This window comes from Calonectris borealis, chromosome 7, assembly GCF_964195595.1.
Source record: "Calonectris borealis chromosome 7, bCalBor7.hap1.2, whole genome shotgun sequence".
In the NCBI taxonomy this organism is placed as follows: Eukaryota; Metazoa; Chordata; class Aves; order Procellariiformes; family Procellariidae; genus Calonectris; species Calonectris borealis.
Window position 1 is genome coordinate 29,322,213 of NC_134318.1, and position 15,921 is coordinate 29,338,133.

Below are 15,921 nucleotides of genomic sequence, written 5' to 3' on the forward strand. Positions count from 1 at the left end.
GGACGTGTGCGTGCATGGGGTGTATATGTGTGTGGGTGCGTGTCCCCACACCGGCCGTGCCCCCCCAGCCCTCAACCCGGGGGGGTGCCCCCCGCCCCGGTCACCGCCGCCGCCGCCCGGCCGCAGCCCCCCCGCAGCCCCCCCGGCCGCCGCGCATCACCTGAAACCGCCGCGGTGTCGGGTTCGCGCCGGCGGTGCCGGGCCCCGCCGGGGGGCCGCGGCCAGCCCGGGGCGGAGGCGATGCCCCCCGGGGAGGGGGACGCGGGGGGACACCGGCTCGCATCACCGGAGTGAGCGGGGGACGACGACAGGCCCCCTCCCCTGGCCGTGCCTCAGTTTCCCCTCTGTGCGCCCGGGACGCTCCGCGCTAAGGGAGGGGCTCGGGGGGGACACCACATCCCTCGCCCCACGCAGCCCCGCGGGGGGACGCGCCCCCCCGAGCCCCACCACGCCGCGCCCGTTGCGGGGGGACACACGCAGGGCTCCCCCCACCAGCTGCAAGGCCAGCCCTGGCCGCTCTTGATTGACAACTCCCGCGCCCGATGGCCTCGCCGGTCCCGCAGGGGCAGCCAATCCCCGCGGGCGGGGGGGGCGGGAGGCGGTGCTGCCCCCCCCGGCCTCTCCACCCCCCCGCGCTGCCGGGTGTCTCCTTCGCAGGTGGCACCATGGGGACAGGTGAGGACGGCACGGGGCGGAGGGGAGGGACGGCGGTAGGGGGGTCCCCAGCGCTCCTTCGAGGAGGGGGCACCGCCGGCTGATGCTGGGAGGGCAGCGGGGGGCGCGGGGGGGGGGCTGGCAGGCGGCGGGGACACCGGCCGGGGCCATCACTTATTTATTGAGGTCACGCTGGGGCGAGCGGGGGACGAAGCGGGGGGGGCCCGTGGTGACGTTTCACCCACGCCTGGAAAATCCCCGCGGGAACTGCCCCGGGGGGCAGCGGGCCCGTCCCCTGCCCCACGGCAGCTCCCGGCAGTGTAAATCCGGAGGGGCTCTCCCCCCCTCCTGCTGTGAAGCCTCCCCCGGGGGGGGCCGGGGGGTAGGTCCTGCACTCCGGCGTAAAGCTGAAGTCTCCGTGTCCCCTCTCCGGAGCTTTTCCGGATTTACGCCGCCAGGTAAAGCCCCTTTGCACCCCCCTATTCCAGATTGACGCTGTCAGGCAAAGCCCCTTTGCACCCCCCTATTCCGGATTTACGCTGCCAGGCACAGCCCCTTTGCACCCAGGCATCCTTGCCCCAGGGCAGGGCAGCCTGTGCCCGCTGCCCCCATGGTGGTACCCAGGAGCCCCGCAGCAGTTTGGCCCCCGGGTGCTATAGGACGGGAGGGGGCAGGGCTGGAGAGGGCGTCACGAAGCTTCTTGTCCCCCCAGGCTGTGCCACTGCACCCGGGACCCATCCTGCCAGCGCCAAGCACCCACGCCAGCCGGCCCTGGCATCGCGCTGCTAAGAGGGAGCGGTGCCCGAGCCCGGGCATGTGCGGCTGGACTATGCCATGTCCCCCCCTGGCCGGCGGGCAGCCCCGGCCCCGTGAGGACGCAGCCAGCCCCGAGCCGGACGCCAGGACGCCGGGGTGCCCAGCGCTGCCATGGCCCAGGGCTGGGACGTGGGGCTGTCGGGGATGACGGCGGGCAGCCGGTCGCAGAGCTCCAGCAGCGAGGCCAGCCTGGCTCCCCGCTGCCTCCTCAGCAAGCAGAGCCGCCTGCTCAATGGGACCACCCGGGGCAGCCGCGCCACCTCCCCCATGGGCCGCGTCATCCTCATCAACACCCCCATCGAAGGTGCGTGGGGTGCCCTCCCATTCCCCTACCCAGGGCAGGGGGCGGACGCCTGGGTTCCCAGGGTCTGGGGGCAGGAAGAGTTGTCCTGGGACTGGGGACATCCCCAGCAAGAGAGACACACCCCCCGCTGTTGCTCGCACCCAGCCCGGGTGACACGTCCCATCCCCACAGCCAGCAGCAATGAGAGCGACATCATCAACGCCATCACGGTGGAGAAGAGCGTGGACGGCAAGCTGGGCTTCAGCGTCCGTGGCGGCTCCGAGCACGGGCTGGGCATCTTCGTCAGCAAGGTGGAGGAGGGCAGCGCTGCCGGTAAGTGGGACAGGGTGAGGGACGCCGGTGGGGACAGGCACGTGCCAGCAAGACTCTCTCGGGGAGCTCCCAGTGACATGGTGCCACAGCAGCAATGACACCCTTCATGGTGGCAAGCCACCATTTGCTCCCTGCCACCTCTGGCCATGGGGTTTTCAGGCTTCCCACAGAGAAGGGCAGGGGACAGGAGTGGGCAGCCCTGTGCTGATGGCTCTGAGCTCCATCCCCAAGCCACAGCGAGGTGACAAGCCCCCCATGCCTGCCACAGCCTCGGTGCAATTGCTGGGCATCCCCACCTCCGTTCCCATGGGGTTTGGATCAGGTTTGGGACACATTTAGGGAGGGGACGCCAAACAAGGTCATCAGTGCCAGGTCAAGTGCCCAGCCGAGCCATGTGCCCCTTGCAGAGCAGGCCGGGCTGTGTGTTGGTGACAAGATCACGGAGGTGAACAGCGTGAGCCTGGAGAGCATCACCATGAGCAGCGCTGTCAAGGTCCTCACCGGCAACAACCGCCTCCGCATGGTGGTCCGGCGGATGGGCCGTGTGCCAGGCATCAAGTTCTCCAAGGAGAAGACGGCGTGGTGAGCAGGGTGTCCCCAGTGTCAGCATCCCAAAGCCCAGCTCCATGCTCCATGGCGGACATGGTGGGGAGGCTTGGTGGGGGGTCCTGGGGAACCCCCAGGGTGGGGGCCATTGGAGGTCTCCAGTGAAGGTGGGAAGAGCCCAAGGTGGGGCACAGGGTGGGATAGGAAGGTCTGGAGTAGGCAGGGTGGGTGCAAGCCCCATCCTCGCCATCCTCCATCCCCATCACTCTCGTCTGCTGGATGACACCAATATCCCATCCCACTGGAAAATGAGAGCCAGACTCCCTAGTCCCCCCCAACACTGTGCCCATGCTCTAGGGTGGACGTGGTGAACAGGCGCCTGGTGGTGGAGAAAAGTGGCTCGACGCTGTCAGAGAGCGGCTCTGAGGACGGGCTGCGGCGCATCGTCCACCTCTACACCACCTCCGACGACTACTGCCTGGGCTTCAACATCCGCGGCGGCAGGGAGTTCGGCCTCGGCATCTATGTCTCCAAGTACGGCTACGCTGGGGGGCATGAAGGGGACGTGGTGCCCCGATCCCGGCTATGCCCACGCTGGGGCTCGGCACCCCATCCCTGGCTGAGCCCCCAACCCTCATAAGACTGTGGGCATCACCACCGTGGGTGCTGGGGCACAGGGCCACCCGGGCGGAGGTGTGGGGCAGGAGCAGGGCTCCGGCAAGGGCTCGGCCCCATCCTGCCCCCCTCGCTGCCCTAGGGTGGACCCCGGGGGGCTGGCGGAGCAGAACGGCATTCGGGTGGGAGACCAAGTCCTTGCAGCCAACGGAGTCAAGTTCGAAGACATAAGCCATAGCAAGGCAGTGGAGGTGCTCAAGGGGCAGACCCACATCATGCTAACCATCAAGGTACCCGCGCCCGGCCCCGCGGGACCCCCGGGTGAGGTGGGGGGTCGGTGTGTCCCTGCGCTGGCGCTGCCCCAGCTCAGCCTGGCGCCCGTGGGGCTGGTGCGGCTGCCGGCTGGTTGGGTTTCAGGCGGGTGGGAGGGGGGGATGTATTATTCATGGCTGGCACCGGATCGGGTTCGCCCAGGGCGGCCAGCGCGCACTGACCCCCACGTCCTCTCCCCCTGTGCCTAGGAGACCGGCCGGTTCCCTGCGTACAAGGAGATGGTGGCCGAGTACTGCTGGCTCAGTCGCTGTAAGGGCAGCGCCGCGCGGATACTGGCAGGGACACTGGGCTGGGGCGTGGAGGGGCTGGGACCCCCTTGCAAGGGGTATCTGGCCCCGGTGGGGAGGGAGAAGGTCCACATGCCATGGGGTCCCATGGCCTTGGAGGGGGCATGAAGCTCCCTGTGCCACGGTCAGCATCCCCACAGTCCCCATGGCCTCGCAGGGTCCTACCTGTCCCCCATCCTTGGAGGAGACATGAAGAGCCCCATGCCATAGCCAGCAGCCCACTGATCCCCATGACTCTGTGGGACCCCATGTCTCCTGTGACCCTTATAGGGGACACAGAGCTCCCCATGTCACTGCCAGCAGCTCTGCAGTCCCCATGGCTCTATGGGTCCCCCCATGTCCCCTGTCCTCAGGGTGGATGCAGAGCTCCCCGTGTCACCCTGTGTCCCCACCGTGCCTTTGCAGTGACCAACGGGCAGCTGCAGCAGCTGTCTCAGGCCTCGGAGACCAGCTCCTCCATCTCCTCCTACTCCTCGGGGCCAGCGCCAGGGGCAGTGAACGGGCTGGGGCCGGCCGCCCCGGGGCCCCCCGCCTGCACCGTGGACGTGGCCATCTCTACAGAGGACGGGCCGCGGCGGGGCTGGGCGCGGGAGCGTGCCGAGCGGGCCATGCAGACCGAGCCGGCTGCCGAGGGGCTGCCGGAGACGCGGCGCACGGTGCGTCCCCCCGAGCTGCTGCGGGACACAGCCATCCGGGGCCAGGGCGCCCGTGAGCCCCCCGGCACCCACCCGCGCCGGACCTTCGCCCATTCACCCAAGACGGCGCTGCTGCTGGCGCTGAGCCGGCCCCGGCAGCCCATCACGCGCTCCCAGAGCGACCTCACTGTTGCTGGTAGGCACCGGGGCATGGCCCCATACGTGGGACTCACCCCTGGCCTGGGGAACCCCTCCAACCCTGCACCCCGAGCCCTGGGAGTCCCACAGCTCAGCCCCTGACCCATCTGGAGCCTGTCCCCAACTCAGGCATCCTATAGCCCCTGACCCAGACGGACACCTCACCCCTGCTCCTGGGCATCCTATAGTCAAGTCCCTGGCCCCTACCCTGGCGCCCTACAGCCCCCACCCCATATGGACCCCTGGCTGCCAGCCCTGGGCAGCCTATAGCCCTGCGTAGCCCCAGCCCTGTCCTCAGGGCTTGCAGGGCACCCCAAAGCCCAGCCCCATGGCCCCTGGAGAGCCCCTGCACCCCGTAGCAGGTCTCTCTTCCAGTCAGTGCCCCCCAGTAGCCTCCTGCCCTGCCAGATTGCCAGCCCAGGCCCCTTCCCAGCCCCAAAGCGCCATTTGGGGTGGCATCCCCTGGCCCCTTCACTCCAGCCCCCTGCTCTGTCCCCAGAGGAGAAGCGGAAGAAGGAAAAGCCGGAGGGACAAGGGGCACGGGGTGCCCCCCCGGGGCTGCACCGCTCCAAGACCCTCGTCAACCTCTTCTTCAAGGGGGGCCGTGCCACCAGCCAGAGCTGGGCCCCCCCCAGCCAGGAGCCCCCCACTTCCGACCGCCGGGCACGCGCCAAGTCCCTGGGGCGCCCTGATGGGGACAGAGGTACCGGGCTGGGGGACAGGGTGGAGAGGGACCCAATCTGGGACCAGTCCCCCCCTTCCATGGGCGCCGCAGCCCCGTTATGGCACCCCTGGCATGAGGGGGTCATGGGGAAAAGGGGTCCTCGGGCATGCAATTTTGGTGATGGCAGCGATGCCGCTGGGTGCTCACCCCTCTCCATCTCCCTTGCAGTAGGTGCTGTGCAGAAGTTTGTCATCCGGAGCCTGAAGCGGGGTAACGGGGGTGCCCGTGTGCCCGGGGGGGGCTGCAGGGCAGGCTCTGCATGCGTCTAGCCCTGCGCTGCGTGTGTCTGTCTGACTCTGGCGTGGAGCAAGCCGTTGGGGTGGGGGGGTTTGTGGGGTGCCCGGGGCTGTCCCTGCCCCGCTGGCCACCCCCTCTTGCTGTGCTCCCCAGAGAAAAGCCAGCGTGCCAGCATCCTGGGCCCCGCGGGCATCGCCGCCATGCAGCCCAACGGCAGCGAGCCCGAGGCCCGGCTCCCGCACATCCAGGACACCGCTGCACGCCTCCTCAGCCCTGACGAGGTGACGGCCGTGCTCCGCCACTGCTCCCGGGTATGGCGCTGCGGGCAGGGTGCGGGCAGGGTGCAGGCAGGGCAGTGCCTGGGCAGTCCTGCATCCCAGGGTCACCACAACCAGCGCCACGTGCCCACGTTAAGCTCTGGGAGGTAAACTGAGGTGCGAGGGGTGCACCCATCCGCTGACATCCCTCTTGTGCCTGCAGTACTTGCACGAGGGCAGCGTGGAGGATTTGGTGCGGCCACTGCTGGCCATCTTGGACCGGCCTGAGAAGGTCCTGCTGTTGCGGGATGTGAGGTGGGTGATGCCAGGGGGTACCCCAATACCACCCAGCGGGGTGGGATGCTGGAGCTGCATTTGCTCTTCGACCCCACTCATGCTCCATCCCAGAAGTGGCCACAACCTGTCCCTCCTCTTTGCCCCGGCAGGAGCGTGGTGGCCACCACGGACCTGGGCCGGTTTGACAGCATGGTGATGCCCCTGGAGCTGGAAGCCTTCGACGCCCTGAAGAGCCGCTCAGGTAGAGCCGGGCCGCCCCGGGGACCTGTCTGGGGTCGGGGGGCAGTGGGCAGGGGTGGGCACAGACCCGGAGGGGGTGACCGCTGGCTCTCCCTGCCCGCAGTGCGCTCGCCTGCCCTCCGCCCGGCCCACCACGATGTCCCCCCCAAGAGACACCTCATCACACCAGTGCCTGGTGAGTGCCACCCCACGGGGTCTGCCTGGCACCCGGTGGTGGAGGGAGTATGGGGGCAATTTGGGGAAGGAGAAGGGGAGCTGGGAGACAAGGAGGGGTGAGCTGTGTGCACGGGGTGCCAGGGGAGAGGGGGGTCTGGTGCTGGGTGCTGGGAGGTCCTGGGGTAACGGGATCTGTGGACCCTGGGTGCTGGAGTGGGGGGACCTGGAGTCCCTGGAGAGAGCTGGGGTGCTGGGAGTGCCTGGGTGTCAGAGGTCCTAGGGGTTGGAGCTGGGGTGCCTGCGTGTCTCTGGAGGAGAAGGATCTGGGGCCCTTGGTGCCGAGGGGGTCCCTGGGTGGTGGAAGTCTCAGGGCTTTGGGGTCCTGGGGGGACCCCTGTGTGGCAGGGGTCCCAGGGAGAGGGGCTGTGGGTTCCGGGGAGATCCCTGAGCCCCTCTCGTTGCAGACTATCGGGGCGGGTTCCTGCTGAAGCCGGCGGGGGCCCCAGAGCCGGAGGAAGCCGGGGGGCTGCAGGCGAGCCCAGCCCGGCCGCGGGCCTCCCCTAGCCCCCGACGGCTTCACCCCCACACCTACACCCCGCTCCCCGACGTGCCAGTGGATGCCTACACCTGCGCCAGCCGCCCCCCGCCCGCCGCCAGCCCCCGGCCCCCCAACTGGCTGCTGACCGAGCCCCCCCCATGCGAGGGGTGTGGGCACTCATGCAGCCCCCGGCCCACCTGGCACAAGAAGCCCCCTGGGTCAGTGCCCGACGGAGGGGCTGACATGCTGGGGAAGCCCCGGCGGGCACGGCCCCGCCTCGCACCCCTCTTTGTGGGGCCAGGGGGTGAGACGGAGGCTGGGGCAGCCACCAATGGCCCTGGGGACGCTGGCAGGGAGGAAGAAGAGGAGGAGTACCGGCTGCTCACTGTCACCCTCTCCAAGCTGAAGCACTCGCTGGGTGGGTGGCACGCGGGTGGGGCCCCAGGGGTACGGTGGGGATGGGGCGGGGAGCACCAGCATCACTGGGATGGGTGGGACACCCTTGGCAAGGGGCACCCCATTTAGGGGACAGGGGGCAAACCCCGAGCACTGCCCCTACCTACTCTTCCAAAAGATGGGGAGAAGAGGAGCTGCCACTGCCCAGTGCCCTCATCCCTGTAGGATCTACCCAAACAGGGCAGGACAGAGGCATGGCTGCCCAGGGGAGGGCAATGCTGTGCCCGGAGAGGGTGGGGGGCTCAGCCTACCCGGGTGTGAGGGTCTCACGGCTGCCTTGCAGGGATCAGCATCTCCGGCGGCATCGAGTCGAGGGCGCAGCCGGTGGTGAAGATCGAGAAGATCTTTCCTGGGGGAGCCGCCTTCCTCAGTGGCGTCCTCAAGGTATGGGGGGACCTCGGGGGGGACCCAGCGCATCCCAGCGGGTGGGCAGGCATCCAGATACCCCCATCCCGTGGTGCTGCTGGGTGCTGGCAGCCCCTGGCACCCCAAAAGCATTTGCACTTCACCTGCTGCCTTCTTTGGCTGGGGCCAGGCTGGGCAGGAGCTGGTGTCGGTGGACGGGGAGAGCCTGCAGAACGTCACCCACCAGCGGGCTGTGGACATCATCCGCCAGGCCTACCGCAACAAAGCCAAGGAGCCCATGGAGCTGGTGGTGCGGGTGGCTGGAGCCCCCCCGGAGTGATGCTGCACCCTCCCTTTGAGGAGCTGTCTCGCGGTCCAGAGGAGACGGATGGCTCATTCCTGCACCGAGCTGTGGCCGGTCTCAGTACAGCCAAAGGGCACGAGAGCCAGAGCCGCCCCATGGGCATGGAGGAACTGCCTGCAGCAGGACCCAAGGGGGGGCAATGCTGGCAATGCAGGAGGGGGGCATGCGGCCCCGACCCCGCTCCAGACACATAGATGCAGCCCTGAAAAAAAACCACAGCCAGGGGCTTGTTTTTAATGGGCGTTTCCAGGTGGTACACGGGCGAGCCGGGCTCTGGGAACGGGACACAACTGAAATAAAGTACAGAAATCCCCCCCCTGGAGCCGGGGGTGACCAAGCCAGAGCTGGGCACGGCCAGGCTTTTCCTTTGGTTTGACCCCACCTGGGTGCCCAGCTGGGCCCCCCACCTCTGCCCACCCCGGGAGTGTCCCCAGGGTGTCCCCAGCTGGCACCCCCGGCACCACACCCCTCTCCCCTGACAGGCTGGGCATCACAGGGGCATGGGCCAGGCTTTTCTGGGGCGAGTGAAGCAGAGGAATGCCAGGGGCAAGGGCATGGGAAAGGCACTGAGGGCAAGCTGCCCCGTGGCAGGGCTGAGGGGGGCACAGACAGGTGGGGGTGAGCTGGGAGAGGGTGATATGTTTTGGTAGATCCTATAAAAATAGAGTTATTTAAAATGGCACAGAAACGAATCCCCTGACAAACACACGGAGGGCGGGGGGGGTAGGCTGGCACGGGCAGGGACAGGGCATGTGCCATCCCCTCTGGAAGTGGCTGGGTGACAGTGCCAGCAGGGATGAGAGGGAGGGGACAAGCCAGCCCTCCCCCTGCCCAAGGTGACCCTGGCTGAAGCCAGTGCTGCTAATCCCAAGGGCGCTAAGAGGATCAGCGGGAACCAGCTGCGGGCGGCCCTGAGGCTGGGACTCGGCACCCACCTGGCCCCACATCTCATGGGCACTCCCCCCGCCACGGTGGGTGCCAACACACCCTCACCCCAACACCTTGAGGCTGGGGAGGGGGCAGCGCCTGCGGTCCTCTCTGCCCCCTCCCAGTGCCAGTGGTCTCTGCAGAGCCAGGGGGAGAGCAGGGATCCCCCACAGCCCCCAAAATCCCAGGGGCTGGAGGCCCCCTCCACCCGCCAAGCACAGCGTCAGGGCGGACAGCGTCTCAGATCTCGGTGGCCGTGATCTCCTCAAAGGACGGGTCGGGGCCGGGGGGGTCGCAAGGCTCGGGTGGGGGGTCCTCGCCCTGGAGCCGGAGATGCTGGAGCCGCTGCTCGAGCCGCCGGTTGCGGCGGTACATCTGGATGTAGCTGTACTGCAGCTGCTTCTGGTAGCGGATGACCCGCTCCTTCTCGCCCTGCCACGTGCCACGTTCCTGCTCGAAGGCGTCCCGCTGCTCCTGCCCGCGCCGCCGCTCCAGTGCCACCTCCGCCCGCAGCCGCTCCAGCTGCCGCCGCAGCCCCGTGCCACCCCGGGGCTCCTCGCCGGGTGGGGGGCAACCCTCGCCGGCTGGGGGGCATCCCTCGCTGGGCAGGGGGCATCGCCCGCGGGCCGCTTCCCGCAGCCCCGCCACCTCCTGCTCGAGCCGGCCGGCTTTGGCGCGGAAGAGGTCGGCCTCACTCTTGCGGCGCTGCAGTTCGTTGGCGCAGACCTCCAGCTCCAGTGCCTTCAGGCGGGCGGCCTCTTGCAGCCCCTGCGCCCGCCGCTCACCCACCTGCAGCTGGGCCCGCGCCTCCCGCAGCTGAGCCCGCAGCCCCAGCAGCTCGGCACCCCGCTGCGCCAGCTCCGCCTGCGCCTCCTTCAGCTGCTGCTTCAGCAGCGAGATCTCCCCCGACTTCTGACACACCTGCGGGGATAATGGGGCTCAGGCACCGGCCGGGACCCCCCAGCGGGAGCCTGCACCCCGCAACTCACCTAGTGCCGTTGGGCAACTCACCTCCCACTTGGTCTCCTCCAGCCGGGGTGCCATCTCGGTGCGCTCGCGCTGGAAGGAGGCGCAGCGACGCTCCAGCAGCTCCCGCTCCTGCAGCAGCTGGGCAAAGTCCTCCTGCAGCTGCTTCTTCTCCTGCTGCAGCTGCAGCACCTGGAGCTGCAGGACCTGCTGCCCTCGCTGCGCCGCCTGGGCCGCTTGCCGTGCCTGAGCCGCACAGCGCTGCCGCAGCCCCTCCAGCTCCTGCTCGCAGCGCCGCTGCTTCTCCTCGTACACCTTGGGGGGGGGGGCACGTTGGAGGGGGGCAGCATGGCACCCCCCCACTTCTGCTGCCCTCCCCAGGATGGGCACCCTCTGCCCACAGGCAGGGGGGCGGCATGTCCGCCCCCAAGCAGAGGAGGGGTCCAGGAGGGGTGCGATGTCGTGGTGCTCCCCATCCCTTGGCATGCTGGTCCCCCCATGTCAGCACCCCCAGAGTCTATAGGGCTCCCCCAGCCCCACTATCAGCGGGGAGAAGCTCCAGGTGCACCAAGACGAGGCACCCCAGTCAATGGGTGCTTCAGTGCCCCCCTGACAATACGAGGGTGCCCCAGGGACTACACAGGATCACCCACGAGAGGGGAAAATCCCCATTCCCAGACCCACAGAAAAAAGTATCCCCATACACGGGTTCGCAAAGGGGCTCCCCCGCCCTCCAACCCGGGGGGACATCCACACAAGGTGCCCCAGGGAGGGCAAGGGGGACAGGGACAGGACATACCTGGCAGATGGCCACCTCGTTCTCGTCCAGGCTGTCACGCAGGAGCTGCAGCTCGGCCTCCCTCTCCCGCAGCTTGTCCTCCAGCTCCCGCACCAGCATGGCCTCCTCGCCGGGCAGGGGCGAGCGCCCACAGGAGCCGCTCTCCGAGGAGGGCCTGCCCCGGCCGCTCAGCGAGCCCGTGCTCTTGCTGGAGGATGAGCGCCCGCTGTCCGAGTTGGAGGGGCGGCAGCCCCCCGGGGGGTCGGGGGGACCATGGGGGGTGGCTGGCAAGGCACCCGCCTCGGGGTGCTGGCTGCAGCCCGTGCTGTAGGTGGGCAGGCTGGAGAGGGAGTTGCGCCCCGAGTCCGAGAGGGTGCTGGCACGGCAGCTCAGGGAGCTGGGCTTCTCGGCACCCAGCAAGTGGGTGAGGCTCACCTGGCTCTCCGACAGCCCCGGACGCGCACCTGGCTGGGTGCTCCGGAGCTTGGGCACCACTGGCTTGAAGGCCATGGGGCGGATCAGGGTCTTCTCCATGTTCTGCCAGGGGAAGAGGGGAGAGTGAAGGGGGTTGAGGGGGAACCTGCTGCCCTCCCGAGGGGCTGCCTGTGGCAGTAACCAAGGGAGGCCCCCAGCCCCAGCGCCTTCGCACCCGAGAGGAGACAAGGGCCGGTCGCTGCTCGCTCCATCCCCCCTCCATGGGGTGCTCAGGTGGGCTCCCACACGCACCCAGGGGACATCAAGCGCACGGAGACCACCGCATCCCCAGGAACACCAAAAATGTGGCCATGTGGTCCCAGTTCACATGCCCAAGCCAACAGCCCCAGCGTGGGACAAGGAGCAAAGCCAAGACCCCAGCACCCACCCACCCCGCTGCCTCACCTCCTCCAGCTTGCCAGAGACAGGGACGAGCTTGGGGGGTGGCCCCTGGAGGTGGCCACTCGCAGCTCGGTCATCACGGGGCTCATCCGAGTCGCTGCAGGGGCTGGCAGGAGAGGGGGCATCGAGCCAGTCGCCGCAGAAGCCCCCATTGGCATAGGCGACACCGGACACGGCCGCATGGGGCTCCTCAGGGGACAGGGGGTCCCGGGGAGTGGCCTGGAGCAGCCCCTCCTGCTTGCGGAAGGAGGCAGCGGGGGGCCCCCCATCGCAGGGCTGGCCAGCGCGGTCGTGGCGGGGCCGGCCGGGCAGGAGGCTGCCGACGCTGCCCATGGTGGCGGGGGGCGAGCGGGCGGTGGCACGGAGCTGCGCGGCCCCCTCAGCGGCAGCCTCGAGGGGCACCGGCAGCGTCTGCACGATGGCCATGGCGGGGGGGCCCCCGGCGGGCAGGAGCGCGCGGGCAGCCTGCAGGCAAGGAAGAGAGGGTGTCAGAGCAGCGGGCACCACTGGTCATGCCCCGCCAGCTGCCAGCATCTCCGGGGCACCCCTGAACCCCTGTCTGCCATCCCCAATCTCGTGGGTGCGGGCCAGCCCGAGGGGAAGCAGGCAGAAGGAGATGCCAAACGAACCAGAATAAAACCAGGATTAGCTAGGGGGGTGGCACGAGCACCCCCCAAGCCGGGCTCAGCATCCCAGGGGAGCAGCCTGGGGGTGCCAGGGGCTGTGGGGTGCCGATGGCACCGTGAGGCAGCGGCGATGCGGTCCTGCCCCCCGCCATGCCCCGGCGTGACCCCGTTGTGGGAAGTGTGCCAGGTCTGGAGACGAATCCCGAGAGGCCTGCGGAGAGCCGGCTCCCGGGCAGCCTGCCCGCCTGCCTGCCCCACGGCGCTGCCTGCCCCGTGGCGCCCGCCAGCGCAGCCCCCACGGAGAGTGGGGGGCAGCCCCCCACACTGGGGACAGGCACTTCCCCAGCCCCCACCTCTCTGCAGTGACCCCACAGAGGGTGCCCCCCACCCCCAACCATTCACAGCAGGGCACAGGGTCCCCCAGAGAACCGCCAGCCCCTGCCCATCCGCTCACCAATGGCACCGTGCTGCCCCGCTGCCCGGGGAGTCAGGCAGGGCGTCTCTCCCCTGACCCACCACCAGCATGGGGGGGCCGCACCACGCAGCCCCCTCTGCTACCAGGGTACCAGGCAGGTGGGTTGGAGCCCACGTGGAGCAGCACAGGACAGGGGGCTCTGCCCCAGGCACCCTCCACTCAACTCTCGCTGGCCACCCCCTCCACTGAGGAGAGGGCAGGCGGCTGGTCCAGGATGCGGGCACCAGGCTCTTTCCCAGCCCTGACACATGGGTGCCCCTCGTTCCTGCCCCGCACCCCCACCTCCAGCCGGGGGGGGCTCTGCCAGTACCCTACTGCAGCTCCCCCACCCCAACCCACACCATACGCCCGTGTGACGTGAGGCAGCCGTCGGGCCGGATCCGTCCCCCGCTGCCTCATCGGATCTCGCACATGGCTGCAGCTGGCACAGGGCGGGGGGGCGGGGGGGGGGCACTGCCCGCATGGTCTCGCCCGCCGAGCTGTCACCTGAAATCAATCCAGCTGCCAGCGCCCAGGGCGGGGGGTGAGCAGGGGAGAGATGCCAGCGAGCCAGCCCCGCCGCCACTGTCGCCCCCACCAGCACGTGCCATCCCCAGGCACCGTGACCTCACACCGAGCCCGTGACTCCCCCAGATGGGAAGGTGGGTGACCCCCGCCTCGGCTCACCTCGCCAGCTGCTGCCCATCCGTCCGGTCCGCTCGGGCCCCCGCACTGCAAACAGGGCTCTGCCGGCCCCTGAAGCGGGAAGGAGAAAGAGGAGGAGGTCAGGGTGCCAAACGGCAGCGGAGGTCCCTGTGCCCCCCACAGCCGCCCCTGCCCAAGCCCCCTGGCCAGCAGAGCCGGGGAAGGCGATGCCAGCGTGGCACAGGGGGTGGCAGGGGAGCCCGGTGGCAGGTACGCTGCTCCCAGCACCCAGGGAGGGCTGCGGCCACACCGGGAGGGGTGGCGGGGACAACGGCCGCCTGTGGGGACCTGACGCTGCTGGAGGGGCAGGAGCAGGGATCAGGGACCGGGCAGGGACATGGGGCCCCCTGTCCCAAAGGGACATCTCAGTCCCCTCCAGCTGCAGCCAGGCAAGGTGCAGCACCCCACCCCACCGAAACTCCCCCGGGACGTGTGGCTCAGGGGGACGCCCCTGGGGACAGCCGGGTCCCCGCACAGCCTCGGAGTGGACGCGGCCACCGCCAGGGCCCCGTGCTCGGCGGCCCAGCTGGGAGGCGGTGGGAAGGGACTCCATCTTCTCACTCCCGCAAGCCCCCTCAGCCCGCCGAGAGGGTCCCACCGCTGCCCCAGGCAGGCAAGCGCCCGGGGCGGGCGTGGGCAGCCGCCCGGCCGGCTGCCAGCGCCCTGTGAAACCTCCCTCCAGCCACCCAGTAAAACCAGTCAGCAACTGGGGCGGCGTCACCGCCAGCTGCTCCGGCTGGAGTGCAGCGAAGCCGGATCCCACCGTTCCGACCCCAAAATGGCAAGGGAAGGCTGGGCCCCTGCTCGACCGGACCCCTACCCTGAGCTGCTGGGTGCTTTGGGCCCCTAGGGACCGCCGCGCCTCGGCAGCGGCTCAGGGCCCCCCCAGGTTAGGGGGAAGCAGCCCCTCATCCCTCCCCACGCACCCGGCCCATGTGGGGTGGATACCCCCCCGTGCCTAGCTGTGCCCCCTCTCTACCCGCCCCCCATCCCGAGGCTCCCTGGGTGATGCTGCCTCCCTTGTCCGCCCCACGCCCCCCACCCCACACTGCCCCACTGAGCCCCGCAGCGCGCAGCCTGCCCCACGGTGCTTCCACCCCACCCGACCCCATGGCACCCCTGAGCCCCCGCTGCCCCACAGCTCCCCCAAAGTGCCCTAAAACACCCCCAAAGTTCCCCATGACACCCCCAAAGTTCCCCACGGAGCCCCGTGGCCTGTACTGTCCCACAACACCCCCAAAGTGCCCCACGACACCCGAAAGTGCCTCAGAGCCCCTGGGCTTCTGCAGCCCCACTGCTCCCCCAAACTGCCCCTAAAACACCCCCAAAGTGTCCCACAGAACCCCTGGGCCTCTGTTGCCCCACAGCTCCCCTAAAGTGCCCCTAAAGCACCCCAAAAGTGCTCCAAAACACCCGCAAAGTGCCCCACGAGACCCCTGGGCCTGTACTGCCCCACAGCTCCCCCAGAGTGCCCCTAAAGCACCCCTAAAGTGCCCCGCGACCCCCCAAAGTGCGCCATGGAGCCCCTGGGCCTCTGCATCCCCAGAACACCCCCAAAGTGCCCCTGAAACACCCCCAAAGCGCCCCACGGCGCCCCAGGGCCGCCGCTGCCCCTCAGCCCCCCACAGCGCCCCGGACCCCCCCCAAAGCGGCCCCCGGGGGCCCGGCCCCCCCAACACCCCAAGCGCCAGCGGCTCCCCCGAAGCGCCCCCAAACCACCAGCCCGAAGCGGCCCCCGGGACCCCCGCGCCTCGGCCGCCCCACGGCTCGCCCCCAGCGCCGCCGCAGCCCCCCCGGCCCCGCGGGACCCCCCGGCCCCGGCCCCCGCACTCACCGCGGCCCCGCTGCCGCCCTCCCGCGCCGCACCGCGCCCCGCCGCCCCGCCCCGCCCCAGGCCCCGCCCCGCTACAGCCCCGCCCCCCGAGACCCCGCCCCCGCCAGGCTCCGCCCCCGCCCCGCGAGGCCCCGCCCCCCGAGCGGGAAGGGGATGGGGATACGGGGGGCTGTGGGGTGCGTGGGGCAGCCGCGGGGGGGGTTAGCCCCCGCGTGGGTCACCCTCGCCCAGCACAGCCCCAGTCACGTCGATCCCGGGAGACCCCCTGTCTGAGGGGGCAGGGGGCTCATCCTCTTCATTGCTCCGGCCAAGCCCCCCCCTAGGGTTCTCCCTCCCCAGACCCACGGGGTGAAGGCCGCCCCCGAGGATTTGACCCCCCAAAGTTGTCTGGGGAGTCCAGCACCCTGCCAAGGCGGCTGGGGGGGGCTCCGTCCCGCCATG

At 69.8% G+C, this 15,921-nt stretch overlaps 2 protein-coding genes across 2 annotated transcripts; one reads left to right on the forward strand and one right to left on the reverse strand.

Annotated features, from left to right (window-relative positions):
- The first annotated feature begins 1,581 nt into the window (after positions 1-1,581).
- On the forward strand, positions 1,582-8,369 carry PDZD7 (PDZ domain containing 7). The gene is made up of 16 exons (XM_075155388.1): positions 1,582-1,774; positions 1,946-2,086; positions 2,494-2,668; positions 2,990-3,166; positions 3,390-3,537; positions 3,769-3,829; positions 4,273-4,698; positions 5,200-5,403; positions 5,593-5,634; positions 5,815-5,972; positions 6,142-6,233; positions 6,365-6,456; positions 6,559-6,630; positions 7,076-7,567; positions 7,889-7,989; positions 8,141-8,369. Exons 1-16 carry the CDS (start codon positions 1,582-1,584, stop codon positions 8,288-8,290), a joined length of 2,724 nt encoding a protein of 907 aa, XP_075011489.1. The 3' UTR covers positions 8,291-8,369.
- Positions 8,370-8,517: 148 nt separating this feature from the next.
- On the reverse strand, positions 8,518-15,513 carry LZTS2 (leucine zipper tumor suppressor 2). Its single transcript, XM_075154907.1, has 6 exons — positions 15,481-15,513; positions 13,629-13,697; positions 11,865-12,326; positions 11,007-11,522; positions 10,253-10,522; positions 8,518-10,162 (listed from the first exon to the last, which is right to left on the reverse strand). The coding sequence occupies exons 3-6, from the start codon at positions 12,285-12,287 to the stop codon at positions 9,482-9,484; spliced, it is 1,890 nt and encodes a 629-aa protein (XP_075011008.1). The 5' UTR covers positions 12,288-12,326; positions 13,629-13,697; positions 15,481-15,513; the 3' UTR covers positions 8,518-9,481.
- Between the last annotated feature and the right edge of the window lie 408 nt (positions 15,514-15,921).